The sequence below is a fragment of the Chamaea fasciata genome, unplaced genomic scaffold (assembly GCF_029207755.1).
Source record: "Chamaea fasciata isolate MVZ Bird 193981 ecotype frontalis unplaced genomic scaffold, bChaFas1.0.hap1 SCAF_7, whole genome shotgun sequence".
Taxonomy (NCBI): Eukaryota; Metazoa; Chordata; class Aves; order Passeriformes; family Sylviidae; genus Chamaea; species Chamaea fasciata.
The window spans coordinates 59,578,852-59,598,714 of NW_027094092.1; the positions used below are offsets into that span (position 1 = coordinate 59,578,852).

Genomic DNA, 19,863 nt, shown 5'->3' on the forward strand with positions numbered 1-19,863 from the left:
AGCCGCAATACAACACCCACCTCGCTCTGGGAGCAGCGCAGAGGCTGATCCCTTTCCTCCTGCAGAAGGCAAAGGACGCGCTTTTTATTAAAACTCGCGATTTTTTTTTTTTTTTTTTTTTTTTTTTTTCCTCCCCCGGCCGCTCCCGCCCGCCGCCTCAGCGCCCCTTTTCCCACAATGCCCTGCCCGGCAACAGCGTCCCACGTGACCCGCGGCGCCCAACATGGCGGCTCCCAGCGGCCGCCGGCCGCAGCCCGCGGGGCCGGGCGGGGGGCAGCGGGGCCGGGCCCGGGGCTCTGCGGGGCGCCGAGGAGGACGCCGAGGGTCTCTACGTGGCGGTGGAGCGGTGCCCGCTCTGCAACACCACCCGCCGCCGCCTCACCTGCGCCAAGTGCGTGCAGAGCGGCGACTTCGTCTTCTTCGACGGGCGCGACTCCGAGAGGTACCGGCGGCGCTGAGGGGAACGGGACGGCCTCTCCCCGCCCTGCCGCGGGGTGCCTCGCTTCGGGGGAGCCCTCGGGCTGTGCCTCGGGCCCGGGGAGGGATGTGGGGCCGGGTTGTGCCCTTTCCCCGCTGTCCCCGGGCTCGGGGGGCTCCGGGTGTGGGCGGGGGAAGGCGCCGGGCCCACCCCGGGGCTGAGGGCGGACACGGTAGGAGCCTCGGTAACGAGCCTTGAAATTAGCCTAGTTTTAATAATAATTAAGAAACCACCCCGGCTTTCGGTCAGTGCAGATGTGTCCGTGTCGATGCAGCCACAGAAGCTGCAGGCGGTTCAGGGCACAGAGATCCGTTTAGTGTTGTTTCGAACGGGTTACCTCTTCTCGTCAACACTCCTTGGAACGGGAGTTTCCTAAACCGCTAGGTAAAATCAGGAAGGCGTGTAACAAAGAGAATGAACATTTTCTTGCGTGCGTACCCATAAAGGTGGACACTCCCTCCTTTAGCATGACAAAAAAAAAATTAAATAAAAATTAACTCCACTTGAGTTAATCGTGTGCCCTCCTGCTCCTTTTGTAGCGCCGGCTGTCCCCGAGGGAGGCAGGATGAGTGAGTGCAATGCCCATAAACAAATTTTCTCCATCGCTGCTGTTCGCAGCGTGCCCAGCCCAGATTCTTCAAAAGTCTCCCAGTGCCACGTCTGGAATAGCTCTTGGCTGGCACCGCGTTCCTGCTCCTTCCTTTGCAGCTGTCGGGAGCGATTCCTGGAGCTATTTCGGGAAGGTGTGGGGTGGTGGTGTCCTGGCTCCAAAGGCTCCTTGTGTCCCCAAGGAACGAGGGGACACTGGTGCCATTCACCCGTCAGCATCCACGGGAAATGCTGTCAGCCGATGCGAGTCAGAAGTGAGACTTTAGTCTGTCACTGGATGGCTTTCCCCTTTTTAAAATAAATTAAAAAGAAAAAAAAAAAAAAGCTGTGTTGTAGAACCACTGACTGGATTTAGCCTTTCTAAAATAGGTGGAAGACATGTAGTTGTGTGAGGCTGCTTGGGGTTTTCTGCAGGTTCTAGTCAAAGATTGGATATGGAGCTTGGAACATAAACCAAGTTTGGGTTTGTTTTTGGGGTTTTTTTCCTGTCTTTTTTGCAGCCTTAAGTTTTTTGGCCAAACGTCGGGTTTAATTATAGAAATTCAATTGTAGCCTTTGTTAGAGTTAAAGCACTGCTGTTCTGTATTAACCAAGGCTTAAGAAGTGTCTGCCCATGAGCAAAATGAAGTCATGAAGAAGCAGCTTTAGCCAAAGCAGCAGAAGCAGCAGTGTAAGAGAAAACCCTCTTTATCTTCTCACATGAGACAGGATCAGCTTTTCTGTCTGACAGTTGTCACTGCATCCTCCTGAGAAGCTTTCACTGCCCCATTTGCCTGTGGCTGGAAAAATTCCTGTATATTTACAGTCTGTTTTTAAACTACAAGGATTAAATATCTCCTTTTTTTTTTTTGTCTTTTTTTTTTTTGCCTTTTTTTTCCTCTCCTCTGCCTGGACATCCCAGTTCCATCTCTGGGGTTCGCTGCTGTTGTATGAACCTGGGGCCTCCCTGCACACTTCATTTCCCCAGGCTTTGTTTCTCCTGCTGCTCAGGACTTTCCCATGAATGAATTGCAGTCGTGCAGTTCATTAAAAACAGCAAATTTATTTGAATGAATTAAAGGACCAGCACCGCCTGTATGAATAGCACAATGTTAACAACCTAAATATCCCTCCATGGTGAAGGGACCAAAGCTTGGGTTTTGAGGGTAACAGGATTATGTTTTAAACTGTGCCTGAAATATTTTGTCTGCATTCTCTGATTAATATTTAGAATGAGTGATGTAAGAGTGGGGAAGAGGTGTGGGTGTCCCTGAGTTTCTCGTGGTGTGAGCCCTGGGAGAGGGGGAGATGTTTGAAATGGTGACCAAGCACCACCAGGGACAGGTGCAGGTCACTGGCTGCCTTTCAGCTGCTGTTCACAGCCATCCTTATTTATTTGTTTATTTTGTGCCTTCTAGGACTAACCTGGGTTAATTTTAGATCGGCCAGTGCTGGGGGTGTGTCGTGACAAGGGCTTTGCTGAGTGGCTCCATGTGAGAAATTCAGAATGTGGAAGTGTTTGGGGGGCACTTGGGCCTCCCATTTGTCTTTTTGAAGTGTTGGAGATGGGGGAAGAGATCATTATCTTCCTTTAAATAAATATAAAGAATATAATATGAAGAAACCAAGCATTACTCCTTGTTTATTTTCAGGATTTTTTTGTGAATCTTCCTTATGTGAAGACAAACATGTTCCATGTTCCAATCATTTCACATTTCATGGGACTATTTTGTGTGCTAGCTTTTAAGAGGAGCTCCTGTAAAACTGGAAGTTTTTCCTCTGTCTGGCAAAAAAATCACACCCCGTATCTGTGAGGGGGAGAGACCGAGGAGCTCTTAAGATTAATTACTTCAGGAGAGCTACAATTAAGGATGAGTAGTCCACAAGTCCTCCAGTAAAACAGTCACTGACATCCTTCTTTCCATGAGTAATGTGCTGTATATTCAAAAGCCAAGCTGGCATCTTGATGTTGGTCTCAGCTCGGAGGTTCTTCTTCCTCCTGGGAGTGTCCTCCAGCCTGTCATGTGCATAAATTCTCAGAGTGTTTTTCCCAGACTGCTGAATTGCTTTGCTTTGTGTGTCTACAGATGGCAAAAGCCAATGACAGTGTAATTGTGACGTGTGAGCCTGGCTAATTTCTCCAAGCTACGGGTTGTGGTTAGGAATAGTGACTTTTTTCAGCAAGGGAGTTACACTGAATATATCGCCCTCAACTCCTTCAGCATTTATCAACTCCTGTAGATTAGGAACTCCCTCTCTCTAATCACGAACAAGTGGAAATAAGCCAGGCAACCACAGAAAATCTCGTCTTAATGTGATAAGACTTGAGGAAAGAGAAACATTTCGTGGGTAATTCGAGATGTTCTCTCCTCTCAGTTTACATTTTATGGGAGTTCCTGTAATAATTCATCCCGAGTTTTGTTTCTTTGCCAAATTGAAAGGCTAAAGATATATAAAGAGGAATGGGTTGCAGGATGCAATGCAATTGAAATCAGAGCTATATAAAGAAGTGGAAATGTTTGCTTAGGAGAAACCTGCTGGAGAAGTTGGTAGGAGCTGTTTGACATCGCTGCCGAAGCGCGTGGTGAGCTGGAATCTCTAGAGCCTTCCACAAATACTTCTGTCTTCCCTCCACAGTCAGAACTTCATTTATTCCAGTATTCTTGAGCAGATCAACTTTTTGATGAAGTGATGGGCAGGAATTGGGTAATTCTGTTCAGGCGGAGTCTGTGCCCATCTCTGAAACCAAGAATTGCCGAATTACCCCGGCGCTGAGCTCTGTGTTTCTGGGCCAGGGGATTTCTGGTGGCAGCCAAAGGTGGGGGTGCAGTAGGTGTGCACTGCCCTGTGGTAAACAGGAGCCTCATGCAGGGCCTTTTGTCATTTCCACCGTGGCTCCTGGGGTGAGGACACACAGGAAGAGCTGGGCTCCAGTTGCACCACATTCCTCCAGCTCACGTGTGGCCTCTGGCTTTTGTGCCAAGCCACCTGCCTTTGGTTTTGGTTTGTTTTGGAAGGAAAACAGATTCTTTTGCTTGACTACAGAAGCAGCAGCCAGTGGTTTTGTTGTTTTAATGCTAATGTCATCTGGGAGGGTGGTTACACACGCTCTGAATCCGAAGGCAGTGGCCAAGCTTTCACATTTCAGCACTTGAAGGAAAAAAGTGAAGCATTTTGAAGTTTTACCTGAAATCAAATCCACAACAGAGTAACTGAGAGGGAAATCCAAGATGTCATCCTGTCAAAGCTTAGTGTACCATTCTTTCTAAATAACGCTTAAATATCCATGAGATAAAGGTAAAATCGTAAAATCACATGGTTTAGGTTGGAAGAGACCTTAAGGACCATCTAGTTCCAACCCCTGCCATGGGCAGGGGCACCTTCATGCCCCATCCTGCCTGGCCTTGAAGACTTCCAGGGATGGGGCATCTGCAACTATCACAGCTCTGTTAGGATGAAATTGTCAATTCTACGTGTTGCACAGGAAAATAGAATGAATTGTGGAACAATTCTGGCTTCTGTATCCTCAAAGGGTGAAAACACAGAATGATGAAACCTGAAAAAATTCCTTTCTGATCAGTTCCCATATCCTGGAATCCAGTGAAGCAGAGCTGGAGCAGACATTTGGGTCATGGGCTGTATGAGATACTACTATTAATTTCTCCAGTGACTGAAGGTTTTTAAAGTACTCAGTGTTTTTTGTAACACACAAAACACTGATCTTGCTGAGCTATAAATCTAGAAATAGCAGTAATTTGCTATTTGTTTGATAGTTCAACACTCTGATGTTTCTCCAGCTTAGAGGTTCTGTTGCAATTCCAGTGAGACACATGCTCTAGAATTCTGCAAGAGTTTTACATTTAGCCATTAACTTCCCAAGATGAAGACAGATAGCTGAGGTTTTGGAGAATCCCCAAGCTCCAATTTTATTATCTTTTTCAGACAACTTACAGTGCTGTAATTGTGCAAAATATCAATAAAAGAATTTAATCTCTTCCAGGTTTTCAGACAAGAAAGAAAGGCTGATGCATCTTAAAGCCAAACAGAGAGAATTCCAAAAACAGTAAGTTGTATTTATTAAATTGATGTAAAAGCTAAGAGATCTCATAAAAGGAAACAGTCTCTTTTAACACACTGTTGCTGGAGACAGACAGAGTCCAGATAGTCATAAAACTTTCAATCATGTTTTTTCCTCTAGTGTTTTGAAGGCCATGGAAGGGAAAGAAATAACTGATCAGCTGGTGAGTTGCTCTAAGAGTCCCGTGGTTTTTAAACTCTGTATTCCTAGATCTCATAGTTTAAAGTTACAGTTTACCTTGAGGCCATTGTGTTGCTTTCCCAAAGAGCCTGTTGTAAGCAAAACTGGAATGGGCTCTGCCAGCAGAGTGTTCCAAGCTGTGTGAATTTTTCATTTCTCTCTAGATATATGTTCCATAACTTACTTTACCCATTGACTTTATACTGAGCACTCGTTTTGTTTGTGACATTCTCCTGTGCACAAAAACACTGTATGAAATATTTAGTTGTTTGATCCATTCAAGAGCATCCTGCTACTTTTGCACTAAAGCTGCTGGCTTTATTGTTTATGATTAGTTCAGCCTGTTTGAAGTCGTTTGTGCCCTAGAGTTGCTGAATGTTCTTTTTCAGAGATGGAAAATAATGTCTTGCAAGATGAGGATTGAGCAGCTGAAACAGACCATTTGCAAAGAAAATGATGAAATGACAAGACGTGAGTAATGCCCTGTACTTTTGTGATGTGGAAAAACTCCCTGTGCCTTAGAGTGAGAAATCAATTGAGGTGAATTTGAGCGTTATTTTTTTTAAAAAAAGGGTGAATTTCCAAACCATCGCTTCCTGAATCAACTTGAAGGCAAATCACTGAGTGGATTTTGGCCTTTTTTATGCTTGGGTTTTAATTAGCAAACAGCAGACATTATTCAGCTGGATGGAGATGGTTTTGCAACAGCTTTAAGAGCAAATGCTTAGCAGCCTGTGACTCTGGCTGTGTCCCTAGAGATGGCTTTATTCAGTGTAGTGTTTCTGATCACTTCCTCTTGATAAAGAGGAGCAAACAGCTCTGCAGCTGTCACAGATTTCCTGAAACTGCTGAATTTTAACCCACACCTGTCTGAAAAGCCTAAAATCCTACTTGAGCAAGAGTCACTGAAATATGGTGTAGGCTCCATTCAGACAGTTCAGTTTTTGAAACCCGTTAGATTGTTTTACACTAAATTTGCAGGGTCGTTTTTCAGCTCTCCTGCCAACCTACTTGCAAGGGAAGTAGAGGAAGCATATTCAGAAGCCTATTGATTGAATCTGGGATATTTTTATGGCTTGAAATCCAAGAGGAGCCATACAGAGACTGGAAGCAGAGGCATAACCTGAGAAGAGTCATAAAGCTTTGGCACGGGCTTGGGGTGAAAAATCAAAAAGGCTGAGATGCAAAGTTATTTTCAATTAAAAAGGAGGATGGATGGTAAGAATCATAAAGGGATGATAAAGAAATGGTGAAGGAGCAGACAAGTGTGTTAGCTAGCAGAAAAGAGAGCAAATAACAATGCAGAGAAGTCAGAAGCATTCATTCACTGCTGCCTTTGCTTCGTCTTCCTGCAAAGAAAATGGGATCAGCTGCTTAGCCAGGTTAAATTTGACATCATGACACTGCAGGCTAAGGAAAGGAAACAGACAGCTACACATCACTTTGCTTTATGGAACTCAAGGAACAAGCTGAAGTGGCCTGTGGAGCACTTGGGAACCCGTGAGGAGCAAGGGTGTCTGAGGAAGCTGAAAACAAGACCTGCTTTCAGAGGCTGCAGGAAGGGAGAACCTCAAAGTGATGACACAGGCATCCTGTTACAGACCTGGGGAGCTTTGCTGGTAACTGACAGAGAAGGTGGTTAAAAATAGGCATCACTTGGTTATGATTATTCATGGCAAATCCATGTTTTGTTATTTATGTTACGATATTCATGTCAAATCAACCCCTCATCTGGAGATCGAGTGGTGCAGTGGAGGATGAAGCAGAAGCTGCACATAACTTGGATTTGGGCACTGCCAGAAACTGTCTTGTGAGCAAACAAAATGTGCTCTGGGTGTAACCCCTGCAGGGTCATCACAAAAGGTTAGAAAAGCTGCATTCAAAGAGTGGTGACAATGGTCAAGCTGAGGAGGTGAGACAGGTGGAGCTCAGCAGGAGCCAGTTCCTGGCCCAGTTCTCTTCAGTATTTCCCATAATAGCTCAGTACAGTAGAGGGTGGAATGGAGGAAGCCAGGCTGGATCATGAAATGACTTCTGTGGAGACCAGGACCAAATTCAGAATCATGCAGCTAAATAGGCAGCATGATCTGAAAAGGACAAAATCAAAGTACGTGTTGTTGTAAAGAGAAACATAAACTCAGAGTGGGAGATGGTGGTGAGATTTGGCAGGGAGGGATCTGGGGAATTGCAAATTAAATAAGAATTATCAATCTCGTGCTGCTCCAGAAAGGTTCAGGCCTCTTTCTGGGTTAACTAATATCAGTGCTGTATTTAAGATGGAAGCAGTTATCCTGCTGTGCCAAGTATTGCTGTTGCTTCAGTAGAAGTCTGGTGTCCAATTCAAACAATTTAAGAAAGATACAAATCAGCCGGGGGAAGTCTGAGTATTGGAAATGAAACAGAACAGCTAAGAAAATTCATGTTTGGTTTAAAGAAGAGGAAGTTGAAGAAAAACAAGCTTTTCAGTAGGTAGAAGATTATTGTTATGGAGATTAGATTGTGACTTTTTGTCTTTTGCCTTTGAAGAAAGGAGAAGAGGAAATTAATGTGACTTTAAGGAATTAGTCATCTTTTCTCAGAATGCTCTGCTCTGAACGTGATGGAGTGTTAGGACCAACCAGGGAGTGGAGTTCTCCATTTCCCCACTCTTCCGTGGAATTCATCTTCTGCAACTTTTGCAATTTCTCTTGATTCACAGTGAATTTGATTAGATTTAACCTAACAACTGAGCTGACTATTGCCCAACCACCTATTGTTAACTCAGTTGCTTTTGGAGAGAGACCAGAAATGAGTTCTAGCTGTGAGTCGCCAACAGATCAGGATCTAACTTGGGCCACGTTAAAAAGTGTGAAAAGGTTGTTTCTCTGCTCTTGGATGGGGCATAGTTTAATTTTCTGAAATAAAAACCATTTCTAGAACACTGAGTTCCTGCTTTTGGAGTTGACTCTCCTGGAGACCTCAATAATTGGTGGTGCTTAAAATAATGTTTTAAAATCTCTGTGTTTGCCTTCTTTCAGTGCAGAACAGTTCAAGGAGACAGGCTTGCAAATACCTGGCAGAGCTCTCTGGGCAGAGATCAGTGTGCCTGGGCTTGCATTTGTCAGGCAGTGCAGGTGTGTGGGACACAGTGGTGTCCTGAAATATACCTGGGGACAGATTTTTAATCACCTCATGAACTGGGTCATAAAGCTGAGGTGCTGTGCAGAGAGCAGGACAATTGTTTGTGCACTGGGACTGCTGAAGAGGAAACGTGAGTGCAGTGTCTCCCTGCTCCCAAAGAATTGCTGTTGGAGCTGCCGGGAAGGGAGTTCACTCTGAAAAAGTAGCCTTTCAAGTTGAATATGAATGTGAAAATTGAACAGATGGACGTTTTCCTCCTCCTGTGTCTCTTGTTCTTTAGGCAAAGGGAGAGTTTGGGAGTACGAGTGCAAGTGTTAATTGATTTTCTGTTGATGTTACAGGGCTGCTTAAAGGAAGGGGAATTACAGCTGACACGTAGGGATTCTGGTATTGCTCAGAGAAAAGTGGATTTTTCTACTGCTTCTCTACCAGGGGTCACTTATTTATATTATATAAACCTGAGGATTATTAGTTCTTATCTGCATGGAGGAGCTTTTCTCACCTCCTTTTATTTGGAACTTTGCATCTCCCACATACCAGATCTTCCTTCCTGCCAGACACACCGTGAATTGCAGCAGATCAGATGACTGGAAATAATTCCTGATGTTCAGAGAGAGCAGCCTCTGTGTCTGCAGGGGCAGGCACACTTCAAACTAGGGCACAAGGGAGAGTTTTAAACAGGTATTTGGGGAGAGCACAACAAATCCCTGTGCTTCTAAAAGACAGAGGTGGCTGACTCTCCGTTTGTGGGAGCATTACCACAGCCAGTTATTTTATAGCAAAATCAGCAGATCACAGGATCACCAAGGTTGCAAAAGACCTCTAAGAGCATCAGGCCCAACCTCGGATGCTTCAAGATGCTCTTGCAGGTTATTTTTCCAAGCCTCAGCGTGCCTGATTTGTGGAGTGAATCCAGGCAGTTGCAGCACTTCAGCACATGAGCACAATTCCCATTTTGTGAGTGGAAAGGGAGATAGTGTTCCCTGTGGGAACAAGGAGCCTGCACTGATGGGATCCCAGTGCTGTGAGGGCACATCCATGAGTGAAGCCCAAATAACCCACACTAACAGCAGCAGAGGTGCCAGGGATGGTGAATGAAGATGCTATCTGCACTTGATTCTGGCTGCAAGCAGGGCAGGGCTTTTTTGGCCAGCACGATGCAAACATGTACAGTCAGGCTATTTCTGTCAGGATGATTACCTCAGGAGTTTAATTAAACTGGGAAATCTTGGCTTTTGTGCTCCAAATCCAAAAATAGCTGGATAAAAGATAGGGAAAGAATAATCCCACTTGCAGTCTCTTTGGAGAGCTTGAGAGGAGTTTAAAAAGTTGTACCACCGAGCAGATGGAAGATGTTAATAGTTTAGCAGGGTTGTCTGTTTTAAGCTGCCATAGATCTTGTTTTCCATAAATATTAATCAAGCTTTTCTCAAGCTTTTCCTCCCAGCACCTCCCAGCTCTCCTTTTCCACGGCATAACATCTGCTGCCGTTCTCACAGACACGGAGGGGCTGCTGAGGATCAAAGAGGAGAACCTGAAGCATTATCGCAGGGCTCAGAGGCACCAGGAGAAGAAGGAGAAGATCCAGAGGCACAACAGGAAGCTGGGAGACCTGGTGGAGAAGAAAACCTACGACCTGAAGACGCAGTACGAGCACCTGGCCAACCTGCGGCGGACGCACATCCTGGAGCTGACCTCGGTCATCTTCCCCATCGAAGAGGTGAAGACGAGCATGAGGTATGGCAGCTTTGTCCTTTTGGGATGGTTTTGCTTGGCTGTAGGCAGCCAGAAGGGAGTTGGGTCACTCTAAGGTAGGTGGTCTTGGCTCCCTCAGGGTCTCTGTGGGGAGGAGGAGGAGTTGGGTTCCCACGCACAGATAGAGGTCCAGGATAGAAGAATCTGAATCTGGAGGTGTTGGCATCTTGCCACTGAGAGATCTGAGCTGCATGTCCAGTGTTAAACTTCCTCAAAATATGGATTCCCCCATCCCTGGAAGTGTTTAAGGCCAGGCTGGACAGGGCTTGGAGCAGGCTGGGATAGTGAAAGGTGTCCCTGCCATGGCAGGGGTGGAATGAGATGGTCTGTCAGGTCCTTTCCAACCCAAACCATTGTGGGACTCTACAAAAACAGGTAGTTAAAAATCCCAGAGAAAATGAAAGTAGTTTTGGGAGTGAGGAGTTCTCCAGAAATGGTCTATAAGGTCCTTTCCAACGAAAACCATTCCTGAATTCTACAAAAATAGCCAGTTTAAAACCCCAGAACAAATGAAAGCAGTCTTGGGACTGAGGAGTTTTGCAGGTTCCTGCCAGCACTTTTCCCCGAGTGAACCCTGGCTCAGCACCTGCCAAGCACAGGTTTGATTCTGTTTCCAACCACTCTTTTCCAACCCCTTCTGGGCCCTGCAGGGACCCTGCTGATGTGTCCTCAGAGAGTGACAATGCCATGACCTCCAGCACTGTGAGCAAGCTGGCAGAAGCTCGGAGAACCACGTACCTGTCGGGGAGGTGGGTGTGTGACGACCACAACGGGGACACCAGCATCAGCATCACGGGGCCCTGGATCATCCTGCCCAACAACGGGGACTACTCAGCCTACTACAGCTGGGTGGAGGAGAAGAAGACTACACAGGGACCTGGTAAGGGGCAAGGCTTGTTTTAAGGCAGCTGGGACACTCCAGGGGCTTTGGGTGCCAGCAGAAGGCACTGAGGAGCAGTAGACCGGTGCATTTGTTCTCACCTTGAGCTAGAAATAAATGCCAGGAGAAGATTCCCTGCCCAGTTGGAACTAGGTGGTCTTTAATGTCCCTTCCAACCTGAACTGTTCTGTGGTTTTATGATGAGTCTGCTGAAATCTCCTCTTGCATGAAGCACAGCACAGTGAAATAGAGAAAGTTAATTATTCACAGTTTTGACACAGTTCACATGTCATCATCTTAACAGGAATTCCAAGAATTACTATTTTCTTCCAACTTCTGACAGATTTCACTGGAAATGATTGCTAGATTCAGGCTGTTCTCCATACTTAGAAATGACATATTCCAGAGTAGACTCCAGGAACATATTAACACACCCACCGAGGCTTCATTTAAAACAAAGATTTCATGTTGTTTTTATTTCTTTCAGATATGGAACATAATAACCCTGCTCATACCATCAGTGCTGCATTGTGCTATGCAACTCAGCTCGTTAACACTTTGTCTCTCATACTTGATGTAAATCTTCCCAAGAAGCTCTGCAACAGGCAAGTAAAAACACAGCAGAGGAATCAGTGAGCTCAGATCAGTCGAGTTTGAGGAACAAGGTCATGAATTGGAGCATCTTTTGATAACATAGGTGACTCGTGGATTTTTGGGCTGTTTGAGGGGAGGGCTAGCAGGATTTTAGACCACAGTTAACAGTCCTTCCCTCCTTTTTTACTTCCTGAGGAGGAGATCAACCATCACAGTTGAAAATAACACCTCTGTAATTGACATATTCAGCATCCTCAAATGAGAGATGAAATGTGGCGGTGCATGAATGGCGCTTTTCATTTTATTGGAACCCACTGTGCTTCAAAAAATCCCAGCCCAGTCCAGCAGCTCTTGATCAGCTCTGCTGCCTCCTGTGCTGTAGGACAAGTCCTGTAATATGGCATGGCAGCAGTGTCATTCCCAATGGGATAAAACACCCAGGAGTGCACTGCATTAACCCCATTTGGGATGAAGAGCACTGTTAGAATTTTGGTGTCTGTGTGGAGCAGCTGGGATCTGCACAGAAGGAGCTGCAGAGCTGGTCAGACTCCCAGGGGTCCCAAATGTGCTGCTGAGATTCTTTTAAGTGTTTTAAAACAGTGGTTGTCAAAGTGAGTGCACAAAAGTTGTGTAAGGTTTCAGCTTTTTCCCACCCTGTCGCTGGAGGGTTGGAACCAGATGATCTTGAAGGTCCCTTCCAACCCAAACCATTCTGTCATTCTCTGATTTTTTGGGGGTGTTCAGCCCTCACAGAAGGAGAAGGTTGGGAATAGGAAATAATGCAAGATTTTAAAGGAGATCTGAAGCAGTTTGGCTCTGGTGGATCTGAGCTCCCTACACTTCACACCACCTGTCCTGTGGAAACTGGTGAGGCCAGGGCAAGCACAGCTTGTTGATTAAATGCTCATATTCCTGCTAGGTTTAAAATTAATCTCCTCAGCACTCCAAAACTGGCTGTAGACTTTGTACAAGTGCTCACTGCAAGGATTTTTACTCCAGAATTAGTTAGGAAGCCAGGGCATGGAATGGTGATGCCTCCAGTGAGTGTATTTTCACAGCATCTTGCTTTCTGTGTATTTGTGTGTGTGTGGTGTTTTAACAGTGAATTCTGTGGCGAGAATCTCAGCAGACACAGGTTCACACGGGCAGTGAAGAAGCTGAATGCTAATATCCTTCACCTCTGCTTCTCTCAGGTAGGGGGGATGTACATTTGATATCTTTAAATAGCTTTTTAAATATCAGCTGTGGCTGCTGGTTTTCCTTCAGAACCTGATTATGGTTTGTTTTTTTTTTTCCCTTCCCCACGTCAGCATGTAAATTTAGATCTGTTGCACCCCCTGCATACCCTCAGGAACCTCATGTACCTGGTCAGCCCAGACACCGAGAACTTGGGCAGGTAAGAAGAGCAAAATATGGACTCTCCTGTGGCTGAATCCCTTTGGAATTTATGCCTTTGCCTTGTGACTTGTGAGGGAAGTTCTCTTCTGCTGTGCCTATGGATCAGTCCTCAGCACAGCAATCAGGGTAGTTCCAGGAGGAGGAAAGACTGGACAGAGAAAGGGGCTCCTGAGTAGGGAATTAAATTTCACGGACGTGTGTTTGCTGCCCGTGGCAGGCTCAGCTGGAGGCTTTGCAGCTGATGATGGACTTATTTCCCTTACACCCAGGAGCAGGAACTCCTTCCCTCCAGGGAGCAGCAGCACAAATGCCAGGCAGCTTTGCCATGCTCCAAGCGTGACCCTGCCCACGCCTTGCCAACATGCAAATACCTGAGAGCATCCAGTCATACAAACCCTGAAAAGAAACCCAGGCAAACCTTGCCCAAAATACTTCCAGTCAATGAACCAAAGCTGACCCTATAAATAATATTCATTTATATGTAAATTAAGATTAAAGACAACTGTTCTCTTAGCTTAGACCATGATGAAAAGAATGTCAGTTCTGGCCTGCAAACACCAGGTTGAATAATTTATTTCTTCTTTTACAAATTAAATATAAGAAAGCAAACTACATTGATTTCCCCACTGGGATAACCCAGACACAAGTCACTTGTGCCCAAGACTTGTGCAAATATTTGTTTGGTGTGCCTGGTGTTTTATTCCCCCCCTTAAACACAGTAATGTTCTGAAATCTACTTTTCTGCTTTGTTCTCTTGTACGACTCTGGTTTTATTCAAAAACCTGCAGTGCCACTAAGAGGAACTGCCTGTTCCCACTTCCTTGTGTTCTCTGGATGTGTCCCTGCTGATTCAGCCCAGAGACACGGGGAGACACATCTTTGTAAAATATTTTGGACAAAAATCTGCGCTTGCTGCCGCTTGCCTGAAAATAGAGTGCTGGAAATGGAGAGCTGTGTCCTCAAAGGAAAGCAGCTGCTCTCAAAGGTCCAGGGGCTGCAGAGGGCACCGGTGCAGGTGTCACAGAGCTCCACATGCATCAGCTGGGTCCAGAGAGTAAAAGAAAGGGTTACAGGAGGGTCGGATGAAATACCCACCAGGCTGCTGAATGGCTTTACAGACACCACTGGGAGCAAAGAGTCTGAGCTGGTTGCAATGAGGCACATGCACTTAGCAGAGACATTAATTACCCACAGGAATGAAGGTGGGGATTCTGTTTCCTTCTGTCATCCTCTCAAGGCTGGATGAGTTGCTGGAATGGATGCTGTCATCAGGCAGGAGTTGCTGGGCTCAGGACAGGGAGAACGGGTGGGACCAAGTGGCCTTTGTTAGAGAGGAGGTCACTTGAGATGATCTCACGGTCTCTTCTGGCCTCAACCCCGATGACTCCCTTCTTGTGCTGCCTTGTTAAGCAAAAGGCTTTGCCAGGAGGCAGCGCTCCCATTCCTTTCCAGATTATGAAAGAGGAGTGTTTGCCTTTAATTTCTCAGCTGGCTGCAAAGCTTGCAGCAACCAGCTCTATTTTCCTTTAGATACCTAAGCCTGTGGTTGCCTGACAATCTCCTTTATATGCTGCTGGTCTCATATGCTTATAATTTTACCAAGCTTTAATTATCTGGATTAATATTTCCCATGATAAATCACGGCTTTGGGCTCCTTCTCCCACTAAGGCTGGATAAACTCTTGCCTGTGTTCAATTGTTACTGTGTTTAATGGTTGGACTCAGTGATCTCGGGGGTCTTTTCCAACCTAAGTGATTCCGTGATTCCATCAAATTCTTGCTCGTGTTCACGGGGCAGTTTTGTGGCTTGGAGTGGACTCTCTCAGGGACGCTGCTTGCTGTGGGGAATCTGCCTTTTCCCATGGAATACGGGCAGGCCGAAGCAGTGGGATGGGGCAGGATGCAATCGCCTCTCCCACCAGGCAGTGGCAGCAGGGAACTCTGAGTCACAGCACAGATGGGACCCCGCAGGACCACGGAGATCCAGCCCACGGCCCTGCTCAGAGCAGAGCCCGTGCCCAGGACAGGCTGGGGGAGCTGGGGCTGATCCCTGTCTGTCAGTGTCGGCAGGGACGGCTCAAGATAGCCCAGGTTCTGTCCTCAGAGATGGACCAGCAATGGCACCAGGGGAACGAGCAGGGACTGATGCCCACAAGTTCCACCTGAACATGAGGGAGAACTTCCCTGTGCAGTTACCCAGCCCTGAACAGAGGCCAGAGGTGGTGTGAAGTCTCCCTCACTGGGGATATTCCAGAGCCGTCTGGACACAATCCTGTGCCCTGTGCTCTGGGATGACCCTGCTGGAGCAGGGAGATTGGACCAGATGAGCCACTGTGGTGACTTCCAACCTGACCCACTCTGTGATTCTGTGTGGTGGGGTTTGGAGTGTCTCCAGGGGAGACCCCTCAGCCTCTCTGGGCAGCCTGTTCCAGTGTCTGGCCAAGCTCAGAGTGAGAAAGACGTTGAGGTGCTGCTCGGGGCAGAGTGGAAGTCCCCACTGGTGAGTTGTGCCAGACCTGACTTGCAGGGTACAGCCTGACAGAGCTGAGCTCTCTTGGCCTGGCCAGGGCTGGTGTTGGAACTTAAAGCTGCTCCACATCAAGGCAAGATTCCCACCAGTGGAGCCCTGAGTTATCACCAGTAGCTTTCTCTGCTGTGTGTGTGTTTCTCTGTCCCTGCCAGAGCAGAGCCGCTCTCCCACCGTTCCTGCTCCCTGGTCTGGAACCCTGTCCCTTCCTCAGCCAAGAGTCACCAAGTTCCCTGTGCAGTTCCTCTGCCAGCTGCCAGAGCTGACTGATCTCTGGGGTTGTTCAGCCTGGAGAAAAGGAGACTCAGAGGTGACCTTGTCACTCTCTATAACTTCCTGAAAGGTGGTTGTAGACAACTGGGGGTTGGTCTCTTTTTCCAGGCAGCATCTGACAGAACGAGAGGACACAGCCTTAAGCTGCACCAAGGGAAATACAGGCTGGATATTAGGAAGAAGTTTTTCATGGAAAGAGTGATTAAATACTGGAATAGTCTGCCCGGGGAGGTGGTGGAGTCACCATCCCTGGATGTGTTTAAAAAGAGACTGGATGTGGCAACTCGGTGCCATGGTGTAGTTGAGGTGTTAGGGCTGGGTTGGACTCGATGATCTCGAAGGTCTCTTCCAACCTACACGTTCTGTGATTCTGTGATTCTGCTGTGCCCGTGGCAGAGCAGGCTGCTGTGGGCTGAGAGGACAGAGGCACTGATGGCACTGTGTGCTCCCCCACAGGTCCGGCCCCTTCGAAATCAGCGCCGACCTGGAGGACTCCATGGAGTTCGTGGAGCCCAGCGCGGCGGGAGAGACGGACGAGAGCGGCGACGAGCACGTGAGTGACGAGGAGACGGACCTGGGCACGGACTGGGAGAACCTGCCCAGCCCCAGGTTCTGTGACATCCCCTCGCAGCAGGTGGAGATGCTGCAGAGCCAGAGCAGCCAGGTGTCCCAGCCCATCGCCAGCAGCAGCGCGGGCGGGATGATCTCGTCCGCCGCCGCCTCGGTCACCTCGTGGCTCAAGGCCTACACCGGGCACCGCTAGCGGGGCTGTGCCAGGAGCCCCTCCCCACCTGTGCTCTAGTCAACCTTTGCCTGTTCAGTTAAGTAGTGCCTGGAACAAAGGAAAGGTCAGACTTGAGTTTTGTAAACCGGAGAAAAACCTTTTTATTTACCCACGATGACTGTGACGGCCCCGTTTTGTAAATTAGCTCCGTGCCCCTGATGGATCCCACGAGGGCTCTTTGTGTCTTGGTTCTGTCCATCAAGGATTGCAAAAGGACCCAGCAACCTCCAGCTGTACTTTCTTGAAGAAGAAACAGATTTTGGAGCGTTTGGATCGGGCTGAGCGCAGGGAAGGCTGCTCAGGGCACGGTCCGGACTGTGGTGCAAATGCAGTTCCCACTTTCTTAACTCCTTACAGGGTTTTCCTTTGTGCGTGTGTGTGTTTTAAATCTGTCTTGCATAATGCAAAAATGCGTATTTCTAAATTTTTTTCATTCAGGACATGAAAAATTATGCATTTTTAACATGTTTTCTAATCTCTGTTGCCATATTTTTAATACAAATGATCAGCGTGGACAGGTAATTCACACAGCAGATTGCTCTTGGTTTAGATTTGGTTGTGAATCTCTACCCAGTTTTGCCATAGAAAACTGGCTTGTTTCATGCTGTTTCCACTGGTAGGTGTAGAAGTTTTATGTTGTGCTGAGGCACACAGGCTCTGTACTCTTAATACCATACACCAAAGAAACACTGGACATTCTCTTGCTAGACCCACATTCGATGCTGATACAGAATTGCATTGTTGCAATAATATCCATCGGTTACCACACCATGTTGCCACTTTTGAGCATTAGAAAAACCTCATTTCAAGCCGGTTTGGTAAAGTCACACGCTCTCCACACTACATGTGTTTTTAACCCTATTTTTATTGTATGTTCATGGTGGGGTTCGTTGTTTACTGACTGCCAAGAGGTTGGTTTGGTTTCCCTGGCACAACTGGCTCGTGGAACCCCGGGAGGTGAGTGCTGAACAGTGACTTGGTGTGCAAGGGCTCCTCTTCTTCCTCTGCCTTGCAGGACGGGGCACCCACGGGGGGTTTGCTCAGCAGAGCTTCCAACGTTTACATTTAGGGCTGGGACAGTTCCTCCACAGGCCCAGCCAAGGGAAGAGCCTCCTGCCCTCCCTCCACGAGGGAGGATTTCTGCCACTGCCCCGCAGCTTGTGGGGACACAGCTCCTAACGAGGACGTGGTGACCGAGGCCACATCCCTGCCCGAGCCCAGCTCCAGGGCTGGCTTTCCCAGCACCTCACAGGGTGTTTTGTGGTGGATTTCTCTGTTCCTCTCCAGGCCGGCCAGTGCTGCCTCTGTCCCCACCCAGGAGGGGTGGGAAGGGAGGTGTGGCAGTGACACCCGTGTGCCCCACGCCAGGGGCCCGGCTGAGCATTGTGCCACCCACCCCTGCACGGCAGCTGCTTCTCTTTAGCCCTGAGCTTGGGCATCTGTTGTCAGTAGTTTCTTCTCATTTTCCTTTTTTTTCTTTCTTTTTTTTTAAACCAAAGACCCTTAACTCTGTTGTCACACCCTCACCGTGCCGCTCCTCTGCCCCAAGAGTTGGGTTTGTTTTAGGAGAACCCCCGGGGCTGCTGCAGCCTGATGGGGGCCAGTGCCCCCAGCCCCACTGCCAGGCTCAGCCTGCGGCTCTGGGCTCTCTTGGCTCACAGCACTTTATCCCTGCAGCTCTGAGCAACCAGCACACGCCAGTATTGGAAACTGGGCTCAAAGCCCAGCCCCTTCTGCTTCCCCGTGGATTTTGCACTGGACCCCACCATCTAAATACCCTTTTTTTGTTGTTGTTGTTTTTTAATAGGCATTTCAGTCCCTTTTTCATTGCTGCCTTTGTGCTTCGAGCCCCGGAAGGTCAGGCCATGACTCAGCTTCGTGCACTGTCACTGAACTTTGGGAAAGAAAATCCAACACAATAACTTTTCTAAGCCATATACTTCCTATCCATGTTTTCCAAAATAATTTATTTGCAACCCTGTCATACCCTTGAAGAGTGCACAAGGGCACCGTGAGGGTGTTCAGATGTGTTGGGGTGGGGCTTTTCATGGAATGTTTTTTTGTAACAGAACACAAGGTTGTGGTGGGGGGTTTTTTTTAAGTGTTTTGCACATGTGTAGCTGAGGAAGAATTGTGTGTGTCCAAACTTTGAGTGCAATCACCAGGATTCGTTTCCCAGGTTGTTCGGGGGGGTGGGGTGGAGGGAGGGCAGGAATATCTGTAATTAGAGATATTTGAAGGCAGCCAGCTGAGAGTTTACAAAACATTTTTGTGTAGCATGAACATGGGAATTTCAGTTCTGGCTGGGACTTCTGGTCATCACCAGTGACCTGGGGTGGCCAATTTGGGCTGCCAGGGAAGAGCCTGATTTTGGGGGCCCAGCCCTGGGCTGAAAATCAGGTGCCTGTGCAGGGTCTCGGGTGGGACACCCAGGGGTGGCTTTGTCACCTGCAGAAACTCGCGGCCCCTCCCTCTCAACTTCCAGACTTAAGATGTAACTAAACACAAATGGTTTGGTTTTTTGTTCTTGTTTTTGTTTTTTTCCTTCTAAATTTTATTGTATTATTGCAATAAATCTTTAACAGTAATTTTCTTTTTTTAAAGTTGTATATTTATGACTGTTACTTCCGTGTGGTTTTGTTTTTCACCGTGCTGGGCAAAGTACACAAGAATTTCCAGCCTTCAAAAGCATCACAGGGACCAGACCTGTTACAGTGCAATAGTTGTACAGTGGTGGAATAAGCAATGCCCACTCTAAAAAAATACTCTTACATAAAATAACTGCATCTCCATGGGAGCAGGGGGTGGAGTCCTGCACAACACACACACGCACACATCCCTCTATATGTACATGTAAACGGACAAACCTCTTGGCTGAGCCTGGCTCGGAGCTGTTCCTGTGCTGGGGAATGTTTCTGCAGGTGGTGGATTCCTTCTGCATGCAAAGCCTCCTTACGAGCTCGTTTCAGGATGCAAAAAGGTGTCTTTTGAAGGATGGAGTTATTGAAGTGAAGCACTGTCAGAGTGACAGGGATGGGACAGGGCCAAGCAGGCTCTGGTGGCCTGGCAGCCCGTGGTTCACAGGCTCAACCCCTCCCACTCCGTTTTTTTGTGACATATTGGAGGGGCAGGACCAATGGCCCAGTGATTCCTGGCTGTTGGACACTCTGGAGTGGGAGCAGCAGCCAGCTGGGGCTCGTGCACGCAGA

At 47.5% G+C, this 19,863-nt stretch overlaps 1 protein-coding gene across 1 annotated transcript; it reads left to right on the forward strand.

The window, feature by feature from the left end:
• The first annotated feature begins 223 nt into the window (after window positions 1–223).
• ATG14 (autophagy related 14) lies at window positions 224–19,257 on the forward strand. Its single transcript, XM_066189099.1, is given in 11 exon segments — window positions 224–295; window positions 297–442; window positions 5,067–5,129; window positions 5,265–5,307; window positions 5,714–5,795; window positions 9,944–10,181; window positions 10,850–11,079; window positions 11,567–11,684; window positions 12,776–12,866; window positions 12,984–13,069; window positions 16,327–19,257. Coding segments are annotated over 11 exon segments (1,476 nt in total). The 3' UTR covers window positions 16,634–19,257.
• The last annotated feature ends 606 nt before the right edge of the window (window positions 19,258–19,863 follow it).